At 40.1% G+C, this 21,077-nt stretch overlaps 1 protein-coding gene across 1 annotated transcript; it reads left to right on the plus strand.

Annotated features, from left to right (window-relative positions):
- The first annotated feature begins 4,879 nt into the window (after positions 1 to 4,879).
- LOC136357010 (uncharacterized) lies at positions 4,880 to 5,632 on the plus strand. Its single transcript, XM_066311733.1, has one exon. The coding sequence runs from the start codon at positions 4,880 to 4,882 to the stop codon at positions 5,630 to 5,632; it is 753 nt and encodes a 250-aa protein (XP_066167830.1).
- Positions 5,633 to 21,077: the final 15,445 nt, after the last annotated feature.

The following is a 21,077-nucleotide window of genomic DNA, read 5'->3' on the forward strand; positions in this document are numbered from 1 at the left end:
GGTCTGACCGTCTGCCTAGTTGTCGTCGCCTGTAGTCGCTACCGGTCCAACTGCCTGGAAGTCGCTGGTCTGACCGAAGCTATGCCATCGGTCTGACCGCCGATGATTCGCCGGTCTGACCGCCAAACTCGAGCAAATACAAACTGAAAATCTCTTGAAAATAGATTAAACTTTACTGCTTCTATTCATATTTACAAAGTGCAACAATAACACTCCTATCACAAAATTCGACTAAACTCGAAACCTTAACTTTACTCTAAACTCAACTCTTAGAAAAAACAATACCGAGAGGTCTTAACCTCCTCTCTATTTATATGTGAGGTAAGCTGCCTAAAGCCATGAATCCAATCTTTATAAGAAGTCCTAGTTCACTAGGAAACCTTCCCGTACAAGAAACAAACTTATATCTTTTCAATTTAAACTCTAATATTCCCAAACTTGGACTACTTCCAAATTTGACTGCACTTTCTATATGCACGCAATCTCCCATCGTATGTCACATGGAATCTCTATCAACCACGTGCATTGTTCTTTAGCCTAAGCATCCCGTATGATATTCTAATCGTTCGGACATTATTTTCTCCCAAGTTGATTCCCGATCCATCACCGGCAGTGCTACTGCATCATCAAGACACACTTACACATTAATCAACAAGAAACCATATCCCAGCACAAGTTCTTTCCCAACTTTACTCAACATTGTCACATAACAGTATTATATACGCATAGAAATCATCTAGAAATCATAATCACGAGATAATTACGAGTATCCAAAGAAACAACCTAAAACCAACACCGAGACAGAATCAGCCGGTCATACTGTCAGACTGGCCAATCTGACCGCACAACATACGCCAATCTGATCGACCACCACTGTGCAGTATGACTGGACCAAACCAATCCCACTTCGTCAATTATCCACCAAATATCAAAATCAATTATTTCATATGCCTATTGTTCATCACAAAATAATAATCAAAACACAATTTGATTTTAGTGAAACAATTGTAAAGAATTCATATTAATTCTTCAGTTATGATATATAGGTTTTCCACATTCATCATACTATGCTAGAGATAATATGTGTTAGGCTTTGGAGACATCGGGATCATGGTTATGGTTATGCCTGTATGACATCGTCATGGTGAATGGAAGCATAGTTGTTTTGGTTCGTGATAATCATGTCAGGTACCTTTTATCGTCTTGGTGAATTTTACGAGATGTTTTGATCGATTTAGAAGAAACAAAATTCATAGTTTTTGCAATTACTCCTGAAATAGCTTCAAATTCCAACAATCTCATTCACTGTAGCTTGTTGGTACCAAAGATTAAAGAAGGCACAGGACAAGCAGTATTTATGAAACTTATCTATTGGTTGAAATTAAGGCGACAATGTGGCTATTGAAATTAAGTGAAAAGTAAAAACTGAATTGGCTAGCAGAGAGTGCAGTGGAGTTGGTAACGGTCTTGCTAGCTGTGCTTGATTCTGTAACACAGTTCGATGGGGGGAATTCCTCGTCTAGTGTTCGACAGAAAAAATCCTAAGTTAATATGTAAATATTTATTCATTTAATAAAACTCTCTTTTCCATTAAAAGAAAGGAAAAGCACCCTCCCATGTGATCTCTTCGAAGACAGTGAATTTTATATGGGCTGGTTTTACGTTTTTCCATTGATTGAAAAAATGAGTATGTGAAATACAATTGTTCATTGTTCAGTCTCTATATGCAAATAAGAAAGAAGAATACAATAGAATCAAGACAATGTAGATGCTTATTCTCGTTTGCTCATCTTATGCCGCCATGAACGCTTAGCTGATTATAGCTATCTTCTGTCCAACATGGTTGAGTTTGAGCCTGTTAATTATCTCCAGCGGCTTGTACTAGTTCTTTGTCAAGTTATTTAGAAGTAGGTGTTGGCCTCGGGCTTCTTACATTGTCAAGTTGGCCAAGGTGGTAGTACTATTTCTTAAGGACAAAGAAGAGATCTTCTCCACATGCATGCATGCGACCTAGGCCGTATTTAGTTCCGCACCAAATTGAAAGTTTAATTGAAATTGGAAGTTTGAGGAACAAAGTTGGAAGTTGGTGTGAGTAGAAAAGTTTCGATGTGATGGAAAAGTTAGAAGTTTGAAGAAAAAGTTAGGAAACTAAACAAGGCCCTAATATATCGTCAGTGGTTCCGTTTCTTCCCACAAAAATTTCAGTCCCTGCTGAGCTGAATTGATGAGAGCTGAATTAATGCGACTGAGAGCTGATTTTTTTTTAACAAAAACTGTAGGAAAGGATCCTACGGTGTATATATATAGCTCACCGTTGTCCAACCTAGTGTCCTGAAAAACACTATGTTCCTCAACTTATTGTTGGTGAACCTTTACTTATGATTTCGTTTCACTGCTCTCGGATCGCATCTTCATCAAACCGTTTAGGCACCATAACTTGCTAAGTGTCGATGTTTGTATAGTTTCATATATATATATACATGGATAATATTGTGGAGATCATATGTGTGAGGCTTTGGAGACATCAGGACCATGGTTATTATAGCCGTGTGCCATCTCTATTTCTGTGAAATATGCTGTGTGTGGCTCATACAGGAGTGTTGACCTTCAGTACTTGTCCTGTCATTCCCGGTTCGTCACTGACGACAGGCTCACTATAACCAAGGTAGGCACAACCCTCAGTCATATGGGCCTGGCGGTCTGCCGAAATGGAGCAGCCATTATGTTTGAAACCAATCACAAGTTTTGATCGATCAGTTAATTGGAGTACAAACGTCAAACTGCGAGATAACTGATGATTCTGTTACAAAAGCATCATGAGACATTTTTGATCTCATCAAAGGCTCATCAAAGAGCAACAATGGTAGGAATCAAGTGACTTGTAACCGCCATACTATGGTGAATTTTTGACACATAATCAGTCATATTTAGTGGCTTAAATCACCCTTAATTCCTAGGAGTATCCTAGGCTCCTTAATTCCTAGGAGTATCCTAGGCTTGTGCATATGTAAATCCACACTATAAAAGGGGACATTTTGAGATCAATAAGACTTGGAGGATTCACTGTTTTTCACTGTTCATCTTTGTTCTCTAATACGTTATTAGCAGCTCTACCAAGAGAGAAGAGTGAAAAGACTCACCGGCACGTGCGTGGTAAGAATGGCTCGTCCTGTTCCCCTCACTGCCGACTCCTCCCTTCCCCGCAACCTCCGTGCACGCCACCTTCGTCGTCTCTTGCAACAGCTCGAGACGATCCTTCGGGCTCCCGTGCGTCGTACACGACGCGGCAGGGGCCGTCGTGCTGGCAATGCCGGCCGTGGCCCCCCGTCTCCTCCTCCTGGCTTTGCCGGACATGGAGGAAGAGGCTGCCCAAAGGAACTCCGGAGCCGGCAGCACCGACTCCAGTACCCTCGCCACTCGTCGAGGGTCTCCAGCAACGCCGGACATGTGCTCAGCGCCAGAAAGAATTCTGGTAGAGGCACCGCACCACTGTGCGTCCCATGGGTGGACCGCATGGGTGCGACCGCAGCTGGACATGCCGGACGTGGTGACGGCCTTCTGCCCTCATCATGGCTGGACCCATCATCTCCGCCGCGTCATCTCTCCACCATCATCACCGGACTGCATGCCGGAGACACCGGAGACACTGCTGCACACACTGACACCGGCCAACCCGCCGGAGTTCCTCCTCAGAGGAACCCTTGCTGCATGCCACAGAGCCCCACCGTTCTACATGGCAGCAGGGGGCTTCGGCGAGAGCTCCGCCTCGCCACTGGCCCCATCGCTCCCCAACCCCCGTCGCATCATCAAGACCGGGCATGCCCCGGCCAAGACAAGCGGTGGCGGCAAGCCTAGCCATCCCCCACCCTTGGGTGAAGGGGAGGCCTGAGCAAGGGGAGTAAAGGGTCCGGGAGGGGGGAGGGTGCAGGGTGGCGGCGGTGGCGGCGTCAGCGGCGTTTGCTGCATCCCGGCGGCGGCGGACCGACGTCCACGGCGTCGGGGGGAGTCCTCGGCGGAGATGGCAGCCACAGCTGCACAGCGTCAATGGCGGCGGCGAGCCGTCGGCGGCGACGGCCGTGCTCTAGCCACGCCGGTGCTCGACGGAGACGGCCTCCGCGGCGGCGACTGCGCCCAGCCGCGCCGGCCCCCGACGGCGGTGGCTGTGCCCCACATTAGCGGCGGCAGGGGCGGCCTCCGTTGCGGGCGGCGACGGCGGTGGCTTGAGGCGGCGGCCAGGCCGGCCCATTTGCCATCCACTGATGGGCCGCCAACCCCTGCGCCATCCCTCCTCGCCTCCATGGACCTACAGTGGTGGAGGGCCAAAATACTCATTATTTTCGGCCCATCACCCAATAATATTTATATTTTCTGCATTTACATTATAGTACTTGACCTTTTGGTCATTTAAATTTTAGCAAATAATTAGAGTTTTACATTTGCCATCAGCACTTTGTACTTCTCTGATATTGTTAATATATGGGTGTGTTTAAGCATTTCCATGTCTTTTATTATACAATTACTTTGCAAATTTATTCTCGCCCTATTTTATTTTTATTTTTCCAACCATGCCATAATTTCTCAAAATTTTGGCTATCACAATGTAGGTAAGATGGCAACCAAAGAGTTCGATATACTCGCTCTCGATGGTTCCAATTTCCCTATTTGGGCGATGGATCTCAAAGTGAGTCTGTCAACCAATGGACTATACAGATGTATAGACGATACAGCAGATGGAACCGTCCCCCCCTCTAACATGTCAAAATTCTCTGCCTTAAGAATAATAAGGAATCATATCCACCCAGATTTGAAAATGGAATACATGTTAGAGGAGGACCCACGAGTTTTACGGACATCTCTGAAAAATCGTTATGAACAGCATATGGCGATTATCTTCCCTGAGGCATCGCACGAGTGGAATCACTTGCGTCTACAGGATTTTAAAACTATAGACGAATACAACCATGCTGTTCATAAGATATGCTCTAAACTCCGGTTTTGTAAGAATGAACCTTCTGAAGCGGAGAAAATTGAGAAGACTCTGTCTACAATGCTCCCATCAAAACGGATCATCACTCAACAATACCGTGAGAAGAATTTCACTGTCTACTCTTCACTTATTCAGACATTGAAACAGGCAGAAAAGAACCATGAGCTCACTGTATGGAACTCGAACCAGCGCCCGTTGGGCACTGCACCATTGCCTGAAGTAAATGCGAATGAGAAGAAACAAGTTCCCAATGGGAATACACAGACTGGAAATTCCTCAGGAAAGGGCAAAAAGCAACGTGGGAACGCTCAAAAGGGAAAAGGCAATTCGAAGCCAAATAATGATAGTGGCAACAAAACCGCCTGCTACAGGTGTAGTTGCTATAATCATATTGCTAAGAAATGCAGGACCCCTAAACATCTTGTTGATCTATACATGAAGTCTGTGGGTCATACACAGACCAACCAAAAGCATGAAGCACACTTTGCCTCTCATGTGCTGGAGACTGGAGCTATGGACCCCATTCCTGAAGGAGGGGAACCGAGCAAAACCAAGACTCCAGCAAATGAAGAGGAAGGCTCTTTGGACATCGACGACATGCTCGTGGAATATTCTTCCAACGACATTTATAGAGAGCTTAATTAGGCGCCATATAACTTCTATGTTTAATTTTGCATGAGTAACCATTATAATAATAGACATGATGTTGCTACCCCTATTTATACATATAACAATCACACATATTCATGTGTGTTCTTCTATATTTTGCTTTTATTCTTATGAATTTAAATTTCACATTATATAGATTATTATGGGAATCATCCCGGCATTGGAATGATGGACATGGTATGAGTGATAGAAAATTCCCAGAATCCTCGGATTTTGTGTGCACCTCATGTGCAACTGGGAAATTAATTTTGAGACCCTCATATCTCAAAGTAAAGGCTGAGCCATTAAAGTTTCTTGAATGCATTCAAGAAGACTTTTGTGGCCCCATTCAATCATTGTCTGGGCCATTTAGGTATTTCATGGTTCTAATAGACGCATCCACAAGATAGTCCCATGTGTCTCTTATCGGCACGGAACCATGCCTTTGCAAAATTAATTGCACTAGTCATCAGACTTAGAGCAGATCAACCTGAACACCAGATAAAAATCAATCAGATTGGACAATGCGGCAGAATTTTCTTCCAAAGCTTTCAATGATTATTGTATGGCTTTAGGAATTAAAGTCCAACATTCTATACCGTATGTTCACACACAGAATGGTTTAGTCGAATCTCTTATCAAGAGAATAAAACTCATTACCAGACCATTATTGCAAAATTGTAACCTATCCAACCTCATGTTGGGGTCACGCAGTCTTACACGCTGGTCACTTAATACAATTGCGCCTAACTGTATACCATACAACTTCCCCGTTGCAATTGGTTCGTGGTGATCCTCCTAATATTTCCCATCTGCGAAAATTCGGTTGCATTGTATACGTACCGATCTCACCACCCAAACGTACATCAATGGGTCCTCACAGGAAAATGGGGATCTACGTGGGATATTTATCCCCGTCGATTATTAAATACCTAGAGCCCCTTACTGGGGATTTACTCACGGCCCGATACGCTGATTTTATCTTCAATGAAGATCATTTTTCCAGGCATTAGGGGGAGAATTCAAGTATCACACTGAATGCCCGGAAATAAATATGGATGCCTTAAACACCCTAAAGGAGGATCTTCGTACCACAGATCATTGATTTGCAGGTAGCTGCAAACAATTTGCCAGACTCATTTACTGTGAGACTAATTTACTGTGAGTAAAAGAGTCACAAAATCATACATTCCCGCAAGGAATGTGCCGAAAAGAATAGAGGTACCAAATAAAACTATTCAACTCCCTTCCTCAAAAGAGTGGGAGAAGTACGGCAAATCCTCGAATGCGCACGAGGAAACAAAGGATAGAATCCTCTGATACAGTAAATGAAACTCAACCTCAAGTTGAGAGACACCAAGTGGATTCATCAGATTCACTTCCCACATCAACAGTGCACTCAATTTTTGATGATGGGACATTGGAACGCCCCAATGCGGTCATATTGGGAAATACTGAGCCGTCAACTGGGGTGCATGAAATTTCCGTAAACTATGTTGAATCTGGAGAATCATTCAACCGTAGGACTACAATTGTCGGCATATACTTTGCATCATCAGTTGCAGATACCATCCAAAATGATCCAGATCCAAAATCCAAGGTAGAAACACTCGGACTGAAACAAATAGAAGGAAGCAATTGAAGCAGAGTTAGCCTCCCTCAATAAAAGAGAGGTATTCTCACAAGTAATACCTACACCTCCAAAACCTTCCCCGTGGGTTTCAAATGGGTTTTCATCCGGAAACGGAATGAGAACAATGAGGTGGTGAGATATAAGGCGAGGCTTGTAGCACAAGGGTTCACGCAGAGACCCATCATTGATTTCAATGAAACATATTCTCCAGTCACTAGTGGAATTTCGTTCCGATATTTGATTTCACTGGCAATTCAAAATCGTCTATCTATGCAATTGATGGATGTCGTGACAACATACTTATATGGGTCACTAGATTCGGACATATATATGAAGGTCCCCGATGGGATCTCTATACCGAATGGAAGCGCAAATCGCAAGATGTATTGTGTAAAGCTCAAAAGATCACTCTATGGTCTCAAACAGTCAGGCAGAATGTGGTATAACTGACTGAGTGAGTACCTTCTGCAGAAAGGTTACTCCAACAAAGATGATTGCCCCTGCATATTCATCAAAAGATCCTCCACAGGATTTTGCATCATATCAGTGTATGTAGATGATTTGAATATCATTGGCAACACACAAGATATTGATGAAGCCCGCCACCACCTTAAGGCGGAATTTGAGATGAAGGATTTGGGTAAAACCAGATTTTGCTTAGGTTTGCAAATCGAGCACCTTCACTCAATCATTTTAGTGCACCAATCTGCCTATGTCCAGAAATTATTGGAGAAATTCAATATGGACAAAGCACATCCAAACAAAACCCCCATGGTTGTTCGATCACTCGATAAAGAAAAAGACATTTTCCGGCCACGGGAGGAAGGAGAGGGGATATTGGGACCAGAATATCCCTATCTCAGTCTCATTGGAGCACTTATGTATCTTGCAAATAGTACTAGACCAGACATTGCGTTTGCAGTCAATCTATTAGCAAGACATAGTGCTGCTCCAACTAAGCGTCATTGGACCGGCGGAAAACAAATCCTCAGGTACCTAAATGGCACTAAGGATCTTGGCTTATTCTTTCAGAAAACTGCTGATCCTAGTTTGGTTGGGTACACTGATGCTAGCTATATGTCTGATCCCCACAACGCCAGATCACAAACAGGCTTTGTATTCCTCCATGGAGGAACGGCCATATCGTGGAAGTCATCTAAACAAACATTAGTGGCTACCTCCACAAATCATTCAGAAATCATCGCACTGTTTGAAGCATCACGTGAATGCGTGTGGCTCCGCAGGATGATAAACCACATTGAGCAATCTTGTGGCATCGGTTCATCAGAATCACCTACTATTATCTATGAAGACAATGCTGCTTATATTACACAGATGCAAACAGGCTACATCAAGAGCAATATCACCAAACATATTGCTCCTAAGTTGTTTTATCCGCATGAGCTTCAGCAAAGTGGAGAAATAAACATCTTACAGACAAAGTCTTGCGATAATCTGGCGGATCTCTTCACTAAATCCCTACCTACTTCCTCGTTCGAGAGGTGTGTTAAGGGAATTGGTATGAGACTACTCAGAGACTTGCAAGCTTCAGGGGGAGACTCTCTGAATGATGTACCTTGTTGAAACACATCACATTGTACTCTTTTTCCTTTTGTGAGTTTTTACCATCCGGTTTTTCTCATACAAAGTTTTTAATGAGACAATGTTAGATACAAGCTTATGCCTTATCTCATGTTTTCCTCACAGGGGTTTTTCTAGAGATAAAACATGGCATGGATTACTCCTTAAACCTTTCAGGTTTCTGATAGAGTAATCACCAATCACATTATTCCTATTTTTTTTCCCCACAGGGTTTTTCGAAGGAATTAAAGAACAAGTTGATCTCAAGATGGACTCGATCAAAAGGGGGAGTGTTACAAAAGCATCATGAGACATTTTTTATCTCATCAAAGGCTCATCAAAGAGCAACAATGGCAGGAATCAAGTGACTTGTAACCGCCATACTATGGTGAATTTGTGACACATAATCATCCATATTTAGTGGCTTAAATCACCCTTAATTCCTAGGAGTATCCTAGGCTCCTTAATTCCTAGGAGTATCCTAGGCTTGTGCATATGTAAATCCCCACTATAAAAGGGGACATTTTGAGATCAATAAGACTTGGAGGATTCACTGGTTTTCACTGTTCATCTTTGTTCGCTAATAGATACGTGTTCAACTGTAGCTCATTCGCCTGTTCAGACAATTATATGGCACGTTGATTATTATTAGTTTCAGCGAATATTTTTACTCTGAAAGGATATGGAATGATATTGTAGTGAAGAGAATTTTATGAACTGTTCTGTAGGCTAGATTAGATGGTATGTACTATATATTGTATTTGTATGATGATGTGTGATGGATTAGTTGACCAGTGGTTTATGTGAGTAGCTTTACAGTCTCTGAGAAGTTGCTCTGCTCAGAGGTATATATGTACCCCATATTTATCAGTACAATCTTTTGGTACAGAAAACAATTTATTTTGCTAATAAGTAGAAGTTAGGTGGTGTTTAGATCTAGGGGTGTAAAGTTTTGGCGTGTCACATCGGGTATTATATAGGGTGTCGCATAGAGTATTCAGGCACCAATAAAAAAACTAATTACAGAATCAATCAGTAAACCGCAAGATGAATTTATTAAGGTTAATTAATCTGTCATTAGCAAATGTTTACTGTAGCACTATATTATTAAATCATGGAGCAAAGATAGGATCAAACGAGGGCTTTACTTACATACATGGTACGAGATTGAAGGACAGTAGAACTAATGTCTCAACCGATAGCATAAAGGATTATGTCACGATCGACCAGCTAGACTCTGTTATTCTATATATATGCCTAATATCCCTAATTTCAGCCAATAGAGTTGCAATATTTCTGAGAAAAATAAAAATGAACAGTGTATTTTAAAATTTAATTCCATCAACATGTTTGTTTGAACAAAGATAATCCTATATACCTATACAAATCATCCCCACTACTACAATTCTCTGCTTCCTGGTGCTTCCACGTCACCCTTTTTATCCCCACCGTTGGATAAGCATCGAGCGCTTCCTTCCTTCTGCATCGCTCCTCTCCTCTCCTCTCCCGCATCGCTACACGCCGGCCCCACCTCCTCTCCCGCATCGCTCCTCTCCTCTCCTCTCCCGCATCGCTACTCGCCAGCCCCACCTCCTCTCGCGCATCGCTCCCCTCCTCTCCTCTCCCGCATCGCGCTGCTCCACCGGCCCACGCGCATCGACTCCCCTCTCCTGCATCGCTCCTCCCCTCTCCCGCATCTCGCGCCGCCGCCCCCCCAACCCCCCCACCGCATCCACGCCGCACCGCATCCACGCTGCATCCCGCTTCGCCTCCTCCTCTTGCGCCACTCTTCGCCTCCCCCCTTGCCCCCTCAGCGCCACCCAGCCCTCGCTTCTGCGACCCACACCGCCCCAACGACGGTTGCCTCTCCTTTTCCCGCGCCGTTCCGATTCCATATCCGAGAGAAGCTTAACGACCGCCGCCCACTAAAACCAGACTTCATCACCGTCATCAAGACATTAATTTTGTTTGCTCATAACGCCATGGCGATATCATTGCGGCCCTTCGCTTATATTGCCAATGAAATTCTGCAATCCACCTGCACCAACTGCTTCGTTTCATCTGAATCTCCATTGCATAGGTACATATTATTGGATTTATTCGGAGTACAATGATCTTCTGATAGGTTTTTTCATCAGTTTGAATCTCTCATGTCTACAGAAGGGTATTTGTTTATGTGGTACCGACGGCCTTCCTTTTGAATTTGTTATGTGGCTCCTGTGGATTTTCATTCAGGAAAGATAAATCTAGTATGTGCCTCTTCTCCCTTATGCTTTCCCCCGGCTTTTGTTTCTACTCTTGATGATGAATGCTCAATTTGACCTATTATCTTTTTGTAAGTTCAACAATTGTTTACAAGATAAGTTCAGTTTGATTTTATTCAGTTATAGTACACCTATTTCTTTCGACTTATAGGATTCCTTGGTTTATGCTCTCGGGTAGAATGGATAATACGGCAGGTTCTTCTCGACTAATTATACGTCGTCGTGGTCGACCACGCCAGCAGCCTTCTAATATCCCGATCCCACGTCCTAATCAAACTGTTGCTGCTGAATCTCGACGTAGGCGTAGGCAAGTTATCGATGCAAATAGGAACAAAGGTTTGTTAGAAGATTAACATTCCTACAAGTTGTCAGCATTTTATGCAGACGAAAAAAATGACTCACATTATCAATTTCATCATTTTTCCCTAGCATCAACCTCTGCAGATCAACGAATATTACGCCCACGGTTAATTGGTGAATCTTCTAATTCTAATCATATAGCACAAAATGAACCCCATATTCATATTGGTTCATCTACATCCAATCAATCATTCAATCACAGGCATAAGTTGTCTTTTCTACTCCTAGGATCTAACCACTTTAAGGTATCCATTTGCTATAAAGATTCCTTCACATATACCAATGACACACCTTTCAGGCACTATATTTGAACCATTGAATCTTGGTGGTCCACATCATTCTTGTAGCCACTGTGGTGCTTTTTTTTGGTATGAGGAGCGAACACGTAGAGAGAGACATACTTCAAATCCATCATATAATTTGTGTTGCAAAGGAGGGAGAATATGGCTGTCACCCTACCAACCTCCTCCACAGCCATTGTTGGATTTATTGACCTCACAAAACAGCACTCTTTCTAACCACTTCTTTGATCATATTCGGCAATACAATAGCATGTTTGCAATTACTTCAATGGGAGCTAAAATTAATGAGTCCATAAATGATGGAAGAACACCATATGTTTTCAAAATTAGTGGTCAAGTCTGTCATCGAATTGGTTCTCTGCTCCCACCACAAGGTCAACGTCCAGAATATGTGCAATTATATATTTTTGATATAGAACATGAGATCTCAAACCGGATCAATATTGCTTCATCTTCCCGTGTCACTTTCCATGCTAATGAACAAATTGTTGCATCCTTGATAGAAATGTTGAATACAAATAATCCCATTGTTCAACTATTCAGAACAGCACATGAAAGAATATCCCTAGACGCATCTGATCAGTTTTGCATAAGGTTATTTGGTAAGCCGGATGCACATGGAGATATTTATAGTGCTCCAGTCGCTTCTGAAGTTGTTGGCCTGATTGTTGGTGATGTTGGATCAGCTGATGTAGGGCGAGATATTATAATCCAAGATCGTGCATCACGTTTGTAGCTAATCAATGAAAATCACCGCAAGTTTATGGCTATGCAATATCCACTTTTGTTCCCATATGGAGAGGATGGTTATCATGAAAACATCACATATCGTACAACAGCACGCACTCAATCCATGCAACGGAATAAAGTTACAATGCTAGAGTGCTATGCATATAGGTTGCATGATAGGCCAGGAGACTTCAATACACCGTTACGGTGTAAAAGGCTAACACAATCTTATGAAGTAGATTTTTATTGTTGTGTCGAGGGGAGCCGGATAGCACATTATCTCACACCAGCCTTCCAAAGTAAATATAGATCATCACCATTCAACTCATTGATTAATTCTGTCTCAAGAGGTATTACATCTGGATCTTCTGTTGGGCAAAGGATAATATTGCCATCTTCATTTACCGGAGGACCTCGGTATTTGTATCAAAATTATCAAGATTCTATTGCTATTTGTAGAAAATATGGTTGCCCTGATCTTTTTTTGACATTCACATCGAATTCTGCTTGGCCTGAAATTAGAGAAGCTTTAGCATCAATTCCTGGCCAACAACCTTCCGATCGTCCAGATATTGTCAATAGTGTTTTCAAAATGAAGCTCAATATTTTAATGGATGATATAAAGAAGCACAAATTTTTTGGCCCTATAAATGCAGGTATCAAATTTTACATTGGTTTCCAAAAGATAAATTTTCCTTTCTCTTCCTTTTGTAGGTTTAAACATGCATGTTACCACCATGCAACCCTTAAAACATATCATTTTTCATGCAGTTATCTATACAATCGAATTTCAGAAACGTGGTTTACCTCATGTTCACATAATCATATGGTTGGCCAAAACAGAACCCTTAGATTCCCAGAAGATTGATCATTATATTTCAGCTCAATTACCAGATCCTGCAATTGACCAAATAGGATTTGAGGCTGTATCTTCTTTTATGGTGCATGGACCTTGCGGTCCTCACAACACTTCTTCAATCTGCATGTCTGAAGGAAAATGCACAAAATTCTACCCTAAGGAATTCTGTGAAGAAACAACTATATTAAAAAATGGTTTTACACAGTATGCACGTCCAAACAATGGAAGAACTGTTACAAAAAATGGAGTTGACGTTGATAACAGATTTGTTGTTCCTCATAATGTTGATTTGGTTGTGAAGTTTTAGGCACATATAAATCTAGAGAAAGTTAATTATGATGGCATGCACAAATATCTTTTTAAGTATGTAACAAAGGGATTTGATTGTTCAAGGGTTGGAATTCACTCTAATTCAGGATCACAATCATCAAGTGAAACTATCAATGAAATAGATAATTATCTAGAATGTCGTTGTGTCAGTCCAAATGATGCTGCTTGGCGATTGCAACAATTTGACATCCACCACACAGATCCCTCCGTAGAACGCCTACCTGTCCAACTCCCATTTGAGAATAATGTTATTTTCACAGAAGATGATGATCTTGAAGAGGTCATTGAAGATCCAAACAGCTCTACGACCAAACTAACTGCATGGTTAGAAGCTAATAGGGAGAACCCTTCTGCTAGGCAACTTACATATATAGAATACCCTGAACATTGGACATGGCACAATCAAGGCAAATATTGGGATGGTCGTCGTGGTTCTCAATGTAGAATTGGCCACATTGCTTATGTAAACCCTTCACAAGGAGAAGCTTACTATCTGCGAATGCTACTGCACATCGTTAAGGGCCCTAGATCCTTTGCTGAAATCAGAACTATATCAGGTCATGAATATCCTACATTTCGGGCAGCATGTGAAGCATTAGGTCTCCTTGGTGATGACCAAGAGTGGTCAAATGCTTTGAAAGATGCAGCTCAATGGGCCTTACCATCCCAACTGCGACAACTTTTTGTTACAATGTTACTCTTTTGTGAGGTAACAAATCCTACAAGACTTTTCAGTGAACATGAATCATATATGAGCGAAGATATATCATATCGAATGCCCCGCAACACTTCTCAGGCCAGCAGCTCCACCAATCCTTATGTTAGATCTGTTCTTCTCATTGAGTTAGATAAACTGCTAAGAGATGCTGACTATGACTTATCCCATTTTAGTTTGCCACTACCAGATGATATTGGAAGTGTTTCAGCACAGAATAGACTTGTACTAGATGAGCTCAGCTACGATGTTTATAACATGCCATCCACTATAGATGAAGCTATTTCAGGTTTGAATAACAGCCAGAAGGAAGTTTTTAATGCTATTTATAATTCTGCCATCAATAATGAAGGACGGACTTTCTTTGTTTATGGATATGGAGGAACCGGAAAAACATTCTTATGGACAACTTTGCTTAATTCTATAAGAAGCCAGGGAAAGATAGCATTAGCTGTTGCATCATCGGGTATTGCATCCTTGCTGCTTCCAGGTGGGAGAACACCTCATTCCCGTTTCAAAATTCCATTGGAAATCTCTAAAAATTCAATGTGCAGTATAAAGAAAAATACAAATTTAGCTAAACTGATCCAAAAAAACATCTCTCATTGTGTGGGATGAAGCTCCTGTTAATCATAAATATTGCTTTGAGTCATTGGATCGAACTCTACGAGATATATTGTCTGAAACAAACCCAAATTCATTAGACAAACAATTTGGTGGTATAACAGTAGTTCTTGGTGGAGATTTCAGGCAGACACTGCCAGTCATCCAAAATGCTACAAAGCAACAGATTTTGAGATCATGCATTGTTAACTCTTATTTGTGGAATCAGTGCATACTTCTTGAGTTAACTGAAAATATGAGGCTTACCTCTGCATCTATTTCCGCACAAGATAGAGAAGAGTTAAGAAATTTTTCTAATTGGCTTTTGAAAATAGGAAATGGCACAGAACCTTTTGTTGATGTCCCAGAGCAACTAACGAACATGTTCATAGAGATGCCTCAGTCCCTTCTTCTATCACCAAACTGTAGGAATCTAGATGGATTGATTTCTTTTGTCTACAACTTAGGATGTCAACCATCAAATCTTATATCATATCTGTGTGAGCGTGCAATTTTAGCACCTACAAATGAGGTGGTTTCAGAAATAAACAATAGAATGATTGCTCAGTTAGAAGCAAGTGAGATGTCATATTATAGCTCAGATACAATTGATGACAGTTCTACTAACTGTACTGCTATAGAGGCACTATATCCAACAGAGTTTCTAAACACAATTTCTATAAATGGACTTCCAGAACATGTGCTGCACTTGAAAATTGGTGTTCCTATAATGCTTTTGCGTAATCTAGATCCATCAAGAGGACTCTGCAATGGGACTAGGCTCATTGTCACACAACTAACAAACCGTGTGATAGAGGGAGAAATAATCACATGAAAAGCGAAAGGTACAAAAGCATATATTCCTCGCATTGTTACAACATCAACTCAATCCAAGTGGCCCTTCAAATTGCGGCGTCGACAATTTCCAATACGTCTTTCATATGCTATGACAATAAATAAGAGCCAAGGACAGACCTTGAGCAGAGTTGGAGTCTATCTACCTTCACCTGTGTTCTCCCATGGTCAATTATATGTTGCATTCTCGAGAGTGACTTCACCTAATGGTTTGAAAGTTCTAATAGAGAACAGCCCTGCTTCTTATGAAAATTGCACACACAATGTAGTATATTCCGAGGTATTCAACCTAATAAATAGAAACAGGAACTGATAAGGTATATTGTGATGCATAGGTTGGTTTCGTTATTAGTTTTGTAAATATAATGTTTTACTGTACTTCAATTTCCATATTTTGCTCAGTACATATATTCACTTAAGTTTCATTTTTTCTTTATTATGTTTTTTCAGATTTACCTCAATGGCTAACCCAGCTACATCATTGAAAGATATATCTGTTGGCCAGCAAAACTGCAAAGTTTTTGGACGTCTAATAAGATTATGGGATGCTATAAACATGAGATCAAAATCTGCAGATCCCCTCATCAGCATTGACGGCATCCTATTGGATGAACATGTATGTCATTCTCTTATGTGTTCCACCAAATATTAATACTAGATTCTACTTCTTTGCTATACTTAATACTAGCCATATCAATTGTTGCACAATAATTTTTCAGGGCTCAATAGCATAGATCACTGTGCCAAAAAGGTTTGCAAAGCAATTCCGCCCCTTGCTAAATAAAGGATCTGTCTACCTAATTAGTAATACTGTTGCCATTGATGCAAAAAGAAAGACCAATATCTACCAGTGCCAGAACTACATTCTCCAGTTTAAACATGACACACGAATTCAACCCCTGGAATCTAGAGGATTAACCATACCAAAGTTCTTTTTTGACTTCTGCCCATTTGATGAAGTTCTAGGGAAAAATATCAGTTCCAAACCTCTCATAGGTAATGCTATCTTTAATTCCACATTGAATCATACTTATTACACTTCACATTCTTTTGGCTTATTCCTCCAGATTTTTTTTTGAATGAATATTCCTCCAGATTTGATTGGAGTAATCAGTTATATTGGTCCATATGATTTTGTGAGCCCAACATCAGACAAAAAACTTAGGAGAATTAAAATTCAAAACCTAGAGTACGTACCTTTTCCAAACCTGATCGTTAAAATCAATGCTCTCATTATTTACTTTTGTGTAATCTCAGCAATTGTTTATATGCAACATTTTTGCAGGGAACAGACTCAAGATGTCCTACTCTGGGGACAATATGGAGAATCATTCAACGAAGATGCAACACTCCATAAATCAAAGGATGAAATTGTAGTAGCCATCTTTGCTGGCCTTACTGCAGGAAAATTTTCAGGTTCATTCTTTGACCCAAACAAATGCCCTCCCATACAAAGAATGCAGAACATTTCAACTTCACTTTCACCTGCAGCTATAACAGAAGCATCTTCAAGCTCTGCTACTGAAATATATATTGACCTGGACACACCTCAAGTTAGAGAGTTTCGCACTAGGTAATTCTCTTTAACCCCTTCAAACCATTTGCACTTGAATATTCCTGTTCAATATGTATTATATTTCACGTCAAAAGATGCCAACCTATCTCTTTGCAATTTGAAGCTACCAATGGGAACGTCCAACTCTTGAGCAACAACTCCCTAAGGTTATACGTTTAACCCCGATCCAAGCAGCAGGAAAAATGTACACCTTAAGTGAGATATCAGCTATGCCTATTTCAGCCTTTCAGGTACAACTCAATACAAAAGAAAAAAAATTATATTGTTATTACCATGCCATGGATTCCTTTCTCCAAGATTTAATACTTTTTATTACATAAGGGTGGAGCTACATACAGTACTACTGCAAAAATAACTGCCATACTGTCATCAATTAAATGGTATTACATAGGATGCCATCGTTGTGATAAAGGGTACAGCAACAATTCTGATTCACCAAGATGTGCTTGCGAAGTTTCATTCCGCAAACCAATGTACAATCTCCTACTCTTATACATTCATTCGAAGAACCACTCTAGATGTATCTAACTAATGTACAATGCTTCAGGTACAAACTCCCTGTCACGATTACAGATGAATCAGGGAGTTTAGATGCAGTAGCATTTTCTTTTGTTGCTAAAGATTTGGTAGAGCTTGATGCAGCCCAAGCTTCCCAAAACATGAAGATAGACCCAGCCGATCATCCAACAGCACTCAATAATGCCATTGGTAAAACAAAAATTTTTGCTATAGGGATGAATACTGATACATCTTCTAAGTTCCCTATCAGCTATGTGCTTAAGAAGAGTTTCACAATTGAGCCTACTATGTCGGTCCCTATGCTCACAGATGGAGAGCTTAGTAAATACTACTGTTCCATATTACTTCAGATATCCTGTTCCATATTACTTCAAATATTTCAAACTAATTAAATTAAAATATAAAACTAATCAAGCCTTTGAAGAACAAAGAGGTACTACAGCTTCCACCACCTGCACCACTTACAGATAACCCAAGGTTTGTTGTTCTATCAAATGTTCTATTCATTGCATTTGTACAACACCATAATTTTTTTTAGATAAAGGATTTTCATTAAAACCCAGCCTCTACATCACATTGGATATATAGTACTAACTGCTGATGCCAAATAAATTTCAGCACAACTATTCATAATACAGGAGCATCAAGCAAAAGTACACCTGAAATATCTTTGGCTGATAAAACTCCAACTGAAAAAACCAGGTAAATATACAAAAAAATTATGCTTAATAAAATCATTCATATGATTATTATCCATTACTGCAGCTCAACTACAAAGAGAGCCATTGATTTCACTAAAGACTCCATTGAGGAAACCAGAAGGTATATTTTATAACCCCATTTATATTGCCTTTTCTGATTAACAAATATCAACTCACAACCAACCTTGGAACATTTTTCCTTTTACACTACCAAAAATCTCCCTGTTCTCAAACATTACAAAGAAGGGCATGTACTACTTTGGAAAAAACATAGAATAACATAACTCAACTATAATACTGACTACAATATTTTTGAAACTATTTCATGCAGCAAAAAACTACAACATACAGAGGGAAAGGCTGATTTTCCTGAAGACTCCATTGAGGGAACCAAAGTGTATACATTATTTTATAACACCACACATTTCATTATTTTTATATTGATTTTTGTGATAGATAAATCCACTCATGACTTGTAATACTTTTGCCTTTAACACTAACTGCAATATCTTATGAACCACTCCAAACAGCATAGAGCTACAAACTGCATTGCATACCAATCTGCCTGACCAATCTACATAATAAAAATGGTACTTATTCTTCACATTCCTAAAGATTTACTCCATTATCTTACAAGCACATCCCTGTTGTACTACTAATATATTCTCCAACACAAAATACAGGTGAACATATGCTGTCTGACCTACGGTGATTTTACTGTGCGGAAGACTTATTATATTTTCCTTCCATATGAAGACTTCATTATGTCATATGCATAAGACTTGCTATATTTTATTAGGGTCCCATTCTGTTCTTCATCTTGCAGCTATAGCATTATCTGTACTACAATTCTATAATATCAGTACTCCTCGATTACAAAAACATATAAGAGATTTCCCATATTTTCAGAATGTGTTTGTTCATATTTTCAGAATGTGTTTGTTCATATTATCACCCTTTTCGAAATTACATAGTTCGGTACTACTTTTTGCACTCATATCCCGCAGCAACGCGCAGGGTATTTTCTAGTTAAATATATGTGTGTGTGTGTGTTAGCGCCAGTAAAATTTAATGGGAGAGCTGCTAGTGTGGAGCCACGTGGCCATCCTAGCTCGTTTAATTTCTGTATATCCCAACATAACATGCTCACATACTGCACAAAGAACAACCGAACAAGATATTGTAATGATCATGGACCCAGTTATGTCATTTGGTGCAAACTAAGTGGTGTTTGAATTTCTTGAAAATAAAGATGGAGATAAAGATTAAGTGTTTCACGGAAAACAAGGTGATAATAACGTGTGATTAATTGGGTTTTAATTATTATAAACTTAAAAAATGGATTAATCTGATATTTTAGAACAACTTTCATATAGAAAGTTTTCACACAAAACGTTCCGTTTAGCAGTTTGAAAAGCGTGTCATAAGTATCCAAAAATTTGTCCAACTTTTTTTTTTGAGAAAAGAAAATGTAACATTACTGACAACCTCCGAAATTTGAACAGGTAACATTACTGACATCCTCCGAAATTTTACAGCTGTAGCACACAATAATAATGCTAATGTATTGTACGCATTCATTGCATACACACATGCATATCTTCTAGTGCACCAACATACTCCTACCTCTTAAAAAGTCAAGTTCATTTCTAGTTTCAGAATCGTAGCCATTAGCAATGTTAATGCTTTATATATCATTAATTTGCTAGCTATAGGAGGTTACCTTGTCGTACATGTACAGAAGGGCCAAAAACAAGCACAAAGCTTAGTTATTCCGTGTTCCAATTCTGATTCATACATTCTCCTATAATTTGGACACATGAAGATCATACTAGAGCTTACTGTTCCTAATTCTAACTCTGAATCATACATTCACCTACAAATCGGACACTAGAAAAGCTTAGTTATACCCAGTTCTAACTCTGAATCATACATTCACCTATAAAGTATAAACCACACCCAGCCTCTTGTGCCCAAATAGCACAAAGAGGCAAATAGGAACCGTCTGGTTATAATCACTGCAAGCCTGCTCTGTAAACTCGCCGGATCACACATCGGCCGGTTTCTCATCTAAAACAGAGATATTAGACGTGGAGACATAACAACTTTGAATTGGCAGCCAACAATCAAATGCTTCGGGAACACTAGAATGGACATTCTAGCACATATGCTCCCTCCATTTTCATAAAGGAAGTCGTTTAGAACAGCGACACGGTCTCTAAAACACAACTTTGACTTCTTGTTTCTATAAAAATATTTATTAAAAAGTGATATATGTATACTTTTATGAAAGTATTTTTCAAGACAAATCTATTCATATAATTTTTACATTTTCAAATTCAACAACTAGACAGTTATTTATGATTTATATTTCCAAGGTTTGACTTAAATATTGTTCTAAACAACTTTCTTTAT

Source organism: Oryza sativa, chromosome 6, assembly GCF_034140825.1.
Source record: "Oryza sativa Japonica Group chromosome 6, ASM3414082v1".
Taxonomy (NCBI): domain Eukaryota; kingdom Viridiplantae; phylum Streptophyta; class Magnoliopsida; order Poales; family Poaceae; genus Oryza; species Oryza sativa.